The sequence below is a fragment of the Eumetopias jubatus genome, unplaced genomic scaffold, assembly GCF_037043125.1.
Source record: "Eumetopias jubatus isolate StellerSeaLion01/CBP00866 unplaced genomic scaffold, mEumJub1_p1.0 scaffold_3, whole genome shotgun sequence".
NCBI lineage: Eukaryota > Metazoa > Chordata > Mammalia > Carnivora > Otariidae > Eumetopias > Eumetopias jubatus.
In genome coordinates, this window is record NW_028274809.1 from 128,640,836 (window position 1) to 128,654,068 (window position 13,233).

Genomic DNA, 13,233 nt, shown 5'->3' on the forward strand with positions numbered 1-13,233 from the left:
CCTCTCAAATAGTTGCTGAACAAATTAATACATGACTGGATAATTCTTGAGTTATTCAACATTTGAGTGTTCTCCTTTAAACATACAACAGTTGTGTTTATAAACATTACCAAGTACTGTCATTTCTGCCATGTTGGGAGACCATCTAACTCATATATTAGAAAAGAGGGGAAGGAAATAGATGTAAACAGACTGATAAACTATTAATGAAAACTATAGTGATTACTAAACATCAACTTTCATTCTTCCATCTGTCTTTACTTCAAACGGGTTCCTAAGTGCTTGACTATGTCTCTTGCTTTCCTTTCTCATAGTCATTACTCAAGTTCAGACCCTTATATCTCTTGTCTCCACATCCAAGCGCCTGTGCCTCCATCCATCCATCCAGCAAGATGGCTGACATTGAGGATATAGAAGTGAGGAAGACTAAGTCTTTCTCCTCAGGAAAAAGTCTAATAATTTCCCTGGGCCACAGAAAGGGCTCAATAAACGTTTGCTTCTGCCCTTCCTCCTTGTTCAAACAGGGACAATGTCTGTTATATCAGCAGTGTGAAACCTACAAGCTGTCACTTTTTCTAGGCAAACTCCTTGCACCTTTTTCATTGTAAAAATAACACTGCCACTGTCTCACGACCAGCCAAGATGATTCTACAAAGGAAAAACCTGCTCTTTTTTTATGGGCTAAGGCTCAACTAACTCTTCCTCCTAGGCTGAGAGTTGAACTTACTTGGAAGAGCATAATTTAGAAACAAATTTGGACACCTGCATGAAGTTCAGGATCATGGGAAGCAGCACTGGAAAAAACAGAGCTTTAACAATGGCTCTAGTAGTCTTGCTCTTCATGTTGAAAGGAAAAGGGGACTGAGAGCAGCAAGGAGCCAGGATGTATGGCTTGCACTCCTCAGGTCTTCTGTTGAGTTCCCAGCCACAGACTGTCTCTCAAGAGCCTCATGTGCACCTAGGGAAATCCCGATGCAAAGTACAAGTCCCAGTAACAATTAAGACCAGTTGTGAACACAGGAAGTAGTCTTGAGTGCCCAAAATACCTCAACAGGTTCTCTTACAACGTCAAAGCAATCACTCCTAAAAGCAAGTGAGTCGGGCACACATTTGTAATAATAAGCATAGAATCTTAGTTGGAAACTTTTAGTTCCTTTATAAAGTTTTTCAAACATCTACAGGTTCCATCATCATGGCATCCTCAAAGAAAAGTTACACAGTTTTAACATAAAAATTAGGCTATGCCTAAAGTAATATTTAAACTTTTCAAAAATCTTACTTTTCGAAAAGTAAAATTAAATTCCCTACATCGTACTACTAAAAGAGGGAACACATATTTATTAAACAAAACAAAAACAGGTTACCATTCTCAGGGTCAAAATTGAATATTTTCTTTAACAATAAAACTTATATTATGCATAAGAACATTTCGGTGAAATATAAAACAAATATTTTCTCCCCTTATTTTCAGCAGTCTTTCCTAATATTGGTAGGGAGGAGGAGATGAAAAACAAAGAAAAACCTGTTAGGCTGTAACTGAAGATCCAGAAAGGAAAATCTACCTATTAGCTACCATTTCACTCAAGGGATTATGAAATACAGAAACAAACACATCAATTTATTCATTAGGAGTCAAGCGAGGAGGTAAACACTTCTCTCAAACTAAGACATCTAAGTTTGGATGGTGAATAACGAAGGAAGCACTCTAAAATGTCAGATCTAGAAAGAGAACACCTAGAAATGAGTGACAGGAATTCACAGTGATACTAAAAATAAGAATCAGGTTGCAACATCTATACTCAGTGATGCCAGAGTATCAAAGCACCTTCCTAATCTTACCATTTTATCAAGTGGATCATAAATTGTGGAATCTTTTGTGAGAGGGAAAAAAAAAAAGTCTAAGTCACCAGGCCATTTGTTCTTGTAGTGCTCTGGCTAGGGAGATCCAAGTATATATGAAGACAAGTGAAAGCGGGTGGCTAGCACTTTTGCTATCCGTCTGCAGAAGCTTTTAGCACATTTATCAGAAGCCATACAGTGCAAGCTCTTTTGATATTAGGTCTCTGGGTGTAGCTTTCAAGATCATTCTTTGTTCCATTCTTCCTGTATTGTCAAACTGCACCCAATAGGTGGTCTAGAGTGTGAATTTCAAACATGTGCTATTAATATGCCCAAAACTGTTGCTGCAAAGGGGAAAGAAAACCACATTAATTGAATCTTGGCCTGTTCTTACTCATAATGTCACAAATAGAGTTCCTATGTCTTAAAGCAATATGAAATGATTTATAAAACCATGTGAAATCTTCAGGTGAAAAAACCCATTAAAAATGTATTATTTACTGTTATTAAAAGTAATTATTGTCTTACAACAATTCTCCAACACAAACTACACACAGAAGTGTAGGTGAACAATAAACAATCTCTTTTTCATTTACCCTGGTTTTCCTGTTGGTATACTGATGATCGTTAGCAACAGTATTATAGATGTAGATAATTCATATTTCAAAATTTCTTTGTAACTGTTTTTAAAATATTTTTCTCATAAATGTTTTTTGGGAAGGTCACTATTATTCCCATTTTATAGATGTCATTTGGAAAATAATAGTAGCACCTACCTCAAAGGATTATTCCAGGGATTCATTAGATCATCCACATTAAGCACACAGAGTATTTGGCACATTACTTATTGAGTGCTCAAAACATGTTAGCTATTATTAATATGCAAAAGTATTAACAACTATAGTAAGGTTATCGGAAGTCCATTTAAAACAGGCCAGGCTGGTTTGGGTCTTCTTCTAGAACGGGACAGTTCTTCCAAAAAAAAAAAAAAAAAAAAGATACCACTGTTTATATATACTGATCCATCTGCCTAGATTGCTATTGCCCTGCTCACTTCCAACTCCTGACCGCTCTACTGGGCTAATTCTTATTCTTCGGATCTCAGCTTAGATAGTATTTCTTCCAATATTTCTTCCAGATTATAGTACAAATACTAGGGTGCTCCTCCTCCGTGCCCCAGCGTGGATCACAATTTCTAGCTTCTATGTCTACTTCCCTATGCCACTAAGGCAAGGATCCCGTCTATTTATACACTTCATTCTTGGTGCTTAGCACATTGCTAGAACAGAGGGGATGCTCCATAAATATCTGTGAAAAGAGGACATCTGGGATCTGAAATCAGCCCAGTTGGTGTTGGAAGATCAGATTTTCACAGAGTATGGTTGCTGCTGCCAGCCAAAGAGATCAAGAAGCAGGCAGTTAGGGGCCAGGTGAGGGTGAGGCTGGTGAGGTGGGATGTGGCATCCTAGAAGGAGGAGGGCTAAAGGGAGGGGCTCTAGAGGAAATCAGGTTCCATCTGGCCACTTAAGGTCATACCAGCAGTGCCACATCCAGATTCACTGATCCTGGATATCTAGATACCAGTCCTGCAGCATGGGGAATGCGAGCCTGGGTTAAGCACACCTGGTCCCAGTCTAAGAGACTTCTGACCAAAGTATGAGCAACACAATGCCAGCCAGGGGCCCCTGATGGCTGGAATGAAAGAATCTGTCTGACCTAAGACCCCAGCAGACTTACCAGACAGTTGGGATGCGTTGTGCACGTCTGGCCCAGCACAGAATTGCAGTGCTGAGGAAGAAACTTTGAGACTCTGGGCACAGCTGATGGAAAATGAACTGAAATGTTCTGATTTGTTACGGCAGCTGCATCATAGGAAGGGATGACTTTAGAATAGTATCTGACAGCATGGAAGGAATTAAGGGAGAGAGCTTTGCTGGGAATTCGAGTTTTATACATATCACCAATTGCATTCTCTGAAGTGGAGCTGGACTGACCTTTCATAAAAAAGAAAACAAATATCCATCAGTATTCACAACTCTGTAACTTGGAATTACTGTATTTGAAATAAATTGTCTTCTATTTCATTTCCTCATGTTACAAGCTTATACTACTCTTATACTCCAATGCTGATGGCAAAACACAGTCAACTTTTTAGCAGTGGCAGTTAGCACAATACACATACTATAAATCAGTGTTAGTGTGTTATCAGAAGACAGATTTTCGAGGAGTACCAGATCTCTGTGCCTGTGTTTGTGTGTTTGTGTGTGCCTGTGTGTGTGTGCATGTGTGTGGCTTTCATCATAATCAAAATCGTGACCATCCCTATGATCCCTACGAAGCAAGGAAGAAGGAGAAGGAGAAGGAAGAAGAAAGTAGAACTCTATTCAGTCACAAATAAAGTTTGGTCGATTTTCTATCAATGAAGTGGGTTGTATAATTATATATCTATATTCTGTACAGTAACTAGAAGGCAGAAAAGGATATAAAAATATATTATGAATGTTATCAATTTAATCTGAAATAACACTGTGAATACCTATTTATTTTCTATTGGACATTAATAATAATGAAAGTAAAGAAATTTTATGTCCACTTTACAAATGTATCTAGAATATTTGTGAAAAATCGTTTTAGCAAATATGTACAGAGATTTATGGAAAGGACAGGTAAAGGTAACCTAATAAACTCTAAACACTGAACTAGATCAGCGCTTCTGTGTTACGAACCAGACATAAGCAGACACATGGTGACCTTGGGTGGTCATTTCACTTATCCAGCCTTCAATTTACTGACCTAGGTGGTGACAGTGACATTGGAAGACTTAACTGATTTCAACGGTTCCAGCGCTCTTTCTAAAACAAGTTGGCAACCTGCATCATGAGCTATATATGTGCTCACATTCTCAAACTCATCCAACACACACTTCCAGGTATCTAGCCCAAGGAAAAGTCCAAAATATAGAAAAATCTATATATGGTGAAATATTTCCTTTCATATAATTAGAATCACTTTCCCCACAAAACTACAAATACTAAATGTAGCAATTGGAGGATGATTCAAAAGATTTTCCTAGAAATTATTTGATAAACCACTAAAACCATTACAATGGTGGTAAGGGCTGCATAAGAAAAAATTAAAGTATATATGACACAATGTTTAGTAAAAGAAGAAGACAACAAAATTGGATGCCCAATATGAGTACTACTGTAGAAAAATATACATAGAAAAAGACTTGAAGGAAATACATTAAAAATGAACAGTGATTATCTTAGCTGCGCTAGTGAAGGAATAATATTGCTTTCCAAATGGAAAATTATATATAAACAAAATTAAAATTTGGGAGGGGTCTGACTCAATGACCTTCAAGGTCTTCCCCAGGCTGAACACAGTCTATGATCCTAGTATATCTGTGTCTTCCCAGGAGCAACTGCTTTAGGTGATGAAAACCAAGACATGCTGGGGCACAGAAAGGCCAGAACTTACCACCAGGAAAACAGTGTTTCAGAGTTTCTGCAGAATATAAACAGTGAGAATGCAGAAGTAAGCATTATATGTTCAAGAAGTAACATTGACAGGCATATGCCTGTGGCCCGACCTCTTTCTGATTTAATCTGTGCTGATTTAATCGTTCTGGGTGATATTCAGCCAAAACTACTTGAAGTAGATTAACCATGGCTCATGGCTACCCTTTTTTTGCTTTTCCTCTCCTCTGCTCCAAATCTGGAGAAAAGTCTAAATTGACTAATAAAATACCCTGAAGCTTATTTGACTTTAGAACAAGGAGAGCTATATTCTATTTTTGACTTTAGTCACCATTGCTAGTAACATCATTTGTTCCTGCAGCGTTTACTATGTCCGCATATTATGCACAGTGCCTCTACTACAGCATTTAAAGCACTATAGGAATTGTATTTTGTTTTTGTGACCCTCTCTGCTACTGATTTGCCAGCTCCATAAGAACAAGAATTCATCTTGTTTGTCCTTGTGGCCCCATCTTTCAAGCAGGGACGTTTAAGCTGAGAACTATGTGAACGGGGAGTTCCACAGGTAGAAGATGGAAAGGACATTCCCAGAACAGGGAAGGTGCTGAGGTAAGCGTGTGGAATCCCTTCAGGAACTAAGCACAAGAGTGACCTCAGACTCAGGCAATGAAGAGAGAGGTCAGGGTGTCCTGTCACCTAGCATTCAACATGAAGATTAGGAGCTCAGTTCTTTACTGGTTTCTCAATGAAGAGTAACCTTTAGGAATAGAAAAGTCACAAACTGGTAGTTGGGTTCTTTTACTCTGGCTCTGCTTTTTTCCATCTTCTTATTGCTACAAGTACATGGGCATGCCTAGACTTTATAACACAAATAGGAAAAATGCCTCACAGTGGGTAAATATTTGTTTCACAAGGAATATTCATATAGTGAAGTTTTCTTGAGTACCAACTGCATGCTGGTCAGTGCTCTAGGTACTAGAAATACGGCAATGAACAAAAGAGGCAAAAAAAAAAAAAAAAATTCCCTGTCTGGGGCGCCTGGGTGGCTCAGTTGTTAAGCATCTGCCTTCAGTTCAAGTCATGATCCCAGGGTCCTGGGATTGAGCCCTGCATCAGGCTTCCTGCTCCACGGGAAGCCTGCTTCTCCCTCCCCCACTCCCCCTGCTTCTGTTCCCTCTCTCACTGTGTCTCTCTCTGTCAAATAAATAAATAAAATCTTAAAAAAAAAAATTCCCTGTCTTCATGGAGTTGATATTTTAGTGGGAGAAGACAGGCCATAAGAACATATCCAAATAAAGAATATTAGAAGGAAATAAGTGCTATGAAAAAAATGCAGTAGAGAAAGTGGATAAGAAGTCCCATGCATTATGTGATGCTAGAAAGGAGTACGCAGTTTTAATTGAGGGGTTGAGACTCACTGAGAAGGTGACATTTAAGCAATTAAAGCAAAGATGTGTAGGAGGTAAAAGGTTAATATGTTAAATGCTTAGTACATAGTGCTCAATTAATTTGAGTACTTCCCTTTCCTTTAGATTATATTCATGTAATAAAGCCACCAATGTGCTTCTCATCTATCAGGAAGATGAGATTTCTACTGGACAGTCACATGCAAAAGAATGAAACTGGATGCCTATCTTATACCATACACAAAAATTAACTCAAAATAGATTAAAGACTTAAACATAAAACCTGAAACCATAGAACTCCTAGAAGAAAAGAGGGTGTATTGGAGATACTTTTTTGGATTTGACACCAAAAGCAAAGGCAACAAAAGCAAAAATAAACATGGGGGACTATAATATCAAACCAAAAAGCTTCTCCATAGCAAAGGAAACCATCAACCAAATGAAAAGGAAACCTATGGGATGGGAGAAAATATTTTCAAGTCACATATCTGATAAGGGGTTAATATCCAAAATATATAAGAACTCCTATAAGTAACAGCAAAGAAACAAACTGATTTAAACATGGACAGAGGATCTAAATAGGAATTTTTCCAAAGAAGACATACAAATGGCCAATGGGTACATGTAAAGAGGCCCAACATCATTAATTATCAGGGAAATGTAAATCAAAACCACAAGATATTACCTCACACTCATTAGAATGGCTATTACCAAAAAGACAAGAAATAATAAGTGTTGGTGAGGATATGTACTTGTGCCCTGTTGGTGGGAATGTAAATTGATGTAGCCACTATGGAAAACAGTATGGAGGTTCCTCAAAAAAATTAAAATAGTGCTACTATATGATCCAGCAATCCTATCTCCGGGTATTTATCCAAAAAAAATGAAAATACTAACTCAAAAAGATATAGACACCTCTATGTTCATTGCAGCATTATTGACAACAGCCAAGAACAACCTGAGTATCCACTGATGGATAAATGGATAGAGAAAATGTGATTGGTATAGATATATAAATACACACACACACACACACACACACACACAGAAATATTATTCAGCCATAAAAAAAGAATGAAATCTTTTCATTTATGACAGTATAGATAGACCTTGAGGGCATTATGCTTTGTGAAGTAAGTCAGAGGAAGACAAATACTGTATGATCTCATTTATATACAGAATCTCAAAAAACAAACATATAAAAATTGAGCTCATAGGTACAGAGAACAGATTAGTGGTTTCCAGGGGTGGGGATTGGGGGGGGATGAAATGGGTGAAACCAGTCAAAAGGTATAAAACTTCCAGTTACAAAATAGAAAAGTCATGGTGATATACAGCATGGTGATTATAATTAATAATACTATTCTGCATATTTGAAAGTTGTTAAGAGATTAGATCTTAAAAGTTCTCATCACAAGAAAAAAATATTTTAATCTTATTGACAGATGTTAAGCAGACTTATTGTGGTGATCATTTCACAATGTGTACACATAACAAATCATGTTGTACACCTGAAGCTAATATAATGTTATATGTCAGTTATTCCTCAATAAAAAGAAAATGAGCTTTCTGGGAACGATGGTCAATTTTAAACCCAATTTCTGAGATAACACCATATGAACGTCTGTGGCCATCTTTTGTACTTCGAGCAGGTAATACCAAAAGTACTCTAGCTACACTCCTTTCCCTGGCTACAGCAATGAATGCATGGGAGTGCAAGGGTGCCCAGGACACCACGCAAGCCAAGCCTACTACAGGGTATCAGGTGCAGCTCACCTGTCACGGCTTCATCCAAGGAGCCCCCTGAGGCAGGAACAGAGTACACATTCAAGCACTTATTAGCCAGGAATCTGATCCCTCTGACAGGTGAGTAAGTGCTTGTCAACACACCATTTTCCCTTAAAAGAGCAGAAAAAAAAAAAACCTTACACAATTCTCAAAGAAGACTACATGAACACTGCTGAGTTCAACTGTTCTTCTATCATTCAAGTTCTAAATAACACAGATGGAGCCTACACTATGGGTAATTTAGGCCTAACAACAAATGGCTGAACAGGATTCATGATGATAAGTTTAGAATGTACAGGAATGATTTGCTTTATAATTTTTCTTTGTTTATATATTCTAATAAATTTAAATAAGAAAGCATTCATTTGGCACGTCACATTTTGTACTAGCAAATTCTTTAAAAACCCCCAACTGAAATAGGGCTGGACTGCTCCAGGGCCCATGACCTCCTGTGACAGAGGAATGCTAGAATGCATCCTGCCTCTGTCGGTCTGCCAGTCACGACCATCACTACCGATAAAGCCTTATTTTAAGATCTTCAGAATTAACAAGAGAAGAAATAAGAGTGAGTCAAATGATGAAAGGACATGGGCCTGAGAATATTACATATTTTATCACTGTGACTAAATGACACACATTGGCAATGGGAAAACTTCACTGATTTTTTTTTTGGGAGACAGAGTGTGGGCACATGGGGGGCGATGGGGGGCAGAGGAAGAGCAGAGGGAGAGAGAAAGAATCTTAAGCAGGGTCCATGCCCTGCATGGAGCCCCACAATGGGCTTGATCTCACAACCCTGAGATCATGACCTGAGCCGAAATCAAGAGTTGGACGCTTAACTGACTGTGCCATCCAGGTGCCCCAAGTTCACTGATTCTTAATAAATACTTGAGTTTTCACAATGGGTGGGTTCAGTGCCTGTCTACAATACTTCTAGTGTTAGCATCAGAGGAAACTAACAAGCCAGCTTCCAATTCAAAAGAGTCTTCATCATACCTTTGTGCCATGATCGTGGCTGGAAGGGATAGCTGGATGGACATCTGCTGTTTCTTACAAAACCTCCTATTGCTCTGAAGTACTTCTGTAATCTGAGAGAGAGAGAGAGGGAGAGAGGGAGATCTATTTAGGTAGATATTTTTTCATATACACAAACACACATACATTTCCAATTATAAAAAATAAAGCTGTGGCTTTAAAGCACCATGTATGAGGATAAAATTCAAGGGCTTGGAGTCAAATACCTGGCCCATAATGGCTGGAGGGATTTTCTCCCGGATGTACTTCACATAATCAACTGTTGCCTCAAGAATCGAAGCCGAGTCATTCTTTCTTCCCTTTATATATGGCAACAGAGTACGCAGTTGCTCACAGCAATACTTGATTCGTTCTCTGAGCGGAGAATTGTAATAAATCAGGAATAATTAGTCTCACTTTCTTCTTTGTACACAAGGACAAACAATTCTTCCTCCTGGGTTTGTTTGCAGAGGAACTGCCTCCCTCTCCATCTAGTCTGTTTCACAGAAAGGCCGTGTCCCCCTAAGCCAGCAGCCTCCACAGCCCTGGAACCACAGCTTCCTGGGGCGTCTGCTCACACTGCTGCCAAGTACAATGTCTGTGCTGAGGGCAGCCCCAGGTCACTAGCCCCAGGCCCCCTGCAGTGTGCAGAATGACCCTACCTAGGGAACCTCCCTCAGAGAAGGGAATGGCATGCTACACACAGGTGCTTCTGCGATTCACACTAGAAGCCTAGCGGATGAAGACAGTCAGGAGATACTCATGTCACTGTGACCTGGACCACATTTCCAAAATCAGATCAATTAGCGTCATGTGCTTTACATGTAATTCTGTGTTCTGAGCCAAAGAAAAATCAGAAAGCTGTTTTCTTCCCATGAGGTAGGTATGAATGGAACAAATAAACCAATATGCAAATGAGAACATCATTCAGGCTAGTATCAGCCTGATAACCTAAGTCTTTTGTAGCTCTGAAGGGAACTGCATTGGAAATGTAAATCTAAGCCTTTGGTACCTTCATTTATGCATGTGTTCACTTAACCAACATTATTAAACACCTGTTTTGGGCTGAATAGCACCTTGACATATATAAGGTCAAATGGTGGCTCTGTCAATTACCAGCAGGAATCTTTGGCAAGTCACCAAACCTTTCTGAACCTCAAAATGGCCAAAAAAAAAAAAAAAATCCATTAAAAAATCCAATTTGGGGCACCTGGGTAGCTCAGTCAGTTAAGCATCTAACTCTTTGATTTCGGCTGGGGTCGTGGTCTCAGGGTTGTGGGACTGACTCTGCAACAGGCTCCACGCTCCGCAGGGAGTCCGCTAGGCGTTCTCTCTCTCTTCCTCCTACTTCTCCCATTTGTATGCACATGCTCACGCTCTCGCTCTCTCTCCAAAAAAAATAAATAAATAAATCTTAAGAAAATTCAATTTGACATATAGCCTGTGAATAATTCAAATATTCTAGGTCAGTGGTGTCTTAATTGGACTTGGAGCAGCTCTGAGGGTTCTATAGAAGTGTTTCAGGGACTATTCCAGAAAAAATGTCCACAATTTGACGATGTGTATGAAGAGCTCTGAAATTTCTCATACCCTTTGACATGCTACTTGCACTTACAAGGACCTAAAACACAGAACAAACCTTTTGCAAAATGATATCCATTATAGCAGTATATCAGTAAGATATAAAAAACAACCTAAACACAAAATAGATGGATACTTAATTAAGCTATAGTATACTAACGCAGTAAACAATTCTCTGGCAGTGGAAATGAAAAGCTATAAATCTTATTAGGGGAAAAACAGGATATTTTATAGGATATAAGTATAAAATATAAGGCAGCATATAAAATATGGTCATAGACATCAAAGTAAAAATAAAGCATAGAAGAAGAAAGTGAAACCATCAAGTAATAGTTATTTCTGGATGGTTGGGTTATGGAAAATATTGTTTCTTCCTTTTATTTTTTTATGTTTCCCAAATATTTGTGCTAGGTACAAGTCACTTTTATACTAAAAAATCATATTATTTTTTTTCCAACATTCATTAGGAAAATGTTCAAACACACAAAAAGAATGAAAGAATTTAGGATCTTAATTCTTGAAAGTTGAAAGAAATAAGAATTTGTGCAGAGAAAATGTATATACTGCACCTACCTAGAATCTACAATGAACATTCACTGTCCTTGCTTTGTCCTATATGAAGCATTCCCCTGCCATACATCAATCCACTGTATTATACTGAAGCATTTCAAAGTAAGTTGTAAACTTAAGGCACTAAACTCTTAAAACATATTAGCTAGAATTAATTTATTTTCAAATAAAAGTTACATAAAATACACAAATCTTAAGGGTACCATTCTATGAGTTTTGACAAAGGCACAAAACTATGTAACAAAAACCCTAATTAACATTATTACAACTCCAGAAAGTTCTTTATGTTCTTCCCAGTCTTTGAAAAGGGTCAAAAACATTTCTGATATTTTTCCATCCCACATTTGTTTTGCTTGTTTTTGACCTTCATATAAATCAAAACTTACAGCATGTGCCATTTTATGTAAGATTTTCTTCTTTCACTAAGCACAATATTTTTGAAATTTGCCCATGTGGCTGTTTATTATCGGTAGTTTGTTTCTTTTTATTGAGTAACAGCATTCTATAGTATAAATATGCCACAGCTTATTTATCCATTCTCTTACTGATGAACACTTCGGCTGTTTCCAGTTTTTGGTCATTATGGATAAAACTGCTAAATCATTCCATACGTCTTTTTGTGAATGCATGTTTTTATTTCGCTGGGAACATATCTAGGAATAGACTTAATGGGTTAATTTTATAAATTTATAAGAAACTGGTAGAACTTTTCCCAAAATAGTACCATTGTACACTCCCACCATCAGTGTATGAAGGTTCCTGTTGTTCCAAATCCTTGACAACATTTAATATTGTCAGTAGTTCTAATTTTAGCATTTTGGCCTTTCTGAGGAATACATGGTAGTACCTTGTGCTTTAATTTGCATTTCCATGACAAAAAATTATGTTGAGCGCTTTTTTTGGTGCTTATTGGGCACTTGCATATCTTCCTTTGTGAGTGTCTGTTCAAGTATTTTATCTTTATTTTAACTGGATTGTAGGTCTTTTTGGTATTGAGCTTTAGGAGTTCTGTATTATCTGTAATACCGGAATTTTGTCAGCATACTTATTTAGCAAGTATTTTCTCCCAGTCTATGGTTTGCCTATTTATTTTCTTAGTGGTGTGTTTTGATAGCAAAAGTTTTAAATTTTGATGAGTCTAATTAATTTACTCTTCTTTTATGGTTATTGATTTCTGTGTCTACGGAACGGCTGCCTACCCTCAGCTTGTGAAGACATTTTCCTACTTTTTTTCTAGAACTGTTCTGTCCAGTACAGTCCATTAGACTGGTCTATATAGACATATATAGCCATTAGTCTACATAAATATAAACTAGTTAAAATTAAATAAAACAAAATTAACTTCCCATTACAATAGACATATTTCAAATACTCAACAACCACATATGACTAGCAGCTACCTTATTGGACAATGGATGCAAATATAGGGCATTTCTAACATTGCAGAAAGTTCTATTAAACAGTGCTATTTTAGAAGCTTTATAGTTTTAGCTTTATAGTATAAATCACTCTATGCTCCATCTTGAATTAACTTTTATATGGTATGAGTAAGG

The 13,233-nt window shown here is 37.7% G+C and overlaps 1 protein-coding gene across 1 annotated transcript in view; it reads right to left on the reverse strand.

The window, feature by feature from the left end:
- Positions 1–2,162: 2,162 nt before the first annotated feature.
- Positions 2,163–13,233, reverse strand: part of SOHLH2 (spermatogenesis and oogenesis specific basic helix-loop-helix 2) — a 49,831-nt gene continuing 38,760 nt past the window's right edge. The window contains exons 7-11 of the mRNA XM_028103281.1: positions 9,757–9,904; positions 9,512–9,603; positions 8,504–8,625; positions 3,577–3,833; positions 2,163–2,183 (exon numbers count right to left, since the gene is read on the reverse strand). Coding sequence (XP_027959082.1) covers positions 2,163–2,183; positions 3,577–3,833; positions 8,504–8,625; positions 9,512–9,603; positions 9,757–9,904 — 640 coding nt within the window. The remainder of the gene's footprint in view (positions 2,184–3,576; positions 3,834–8,503; positions 8,626–9,511; positions 9,604–9,756; positions 9,905–13,233) is intronic.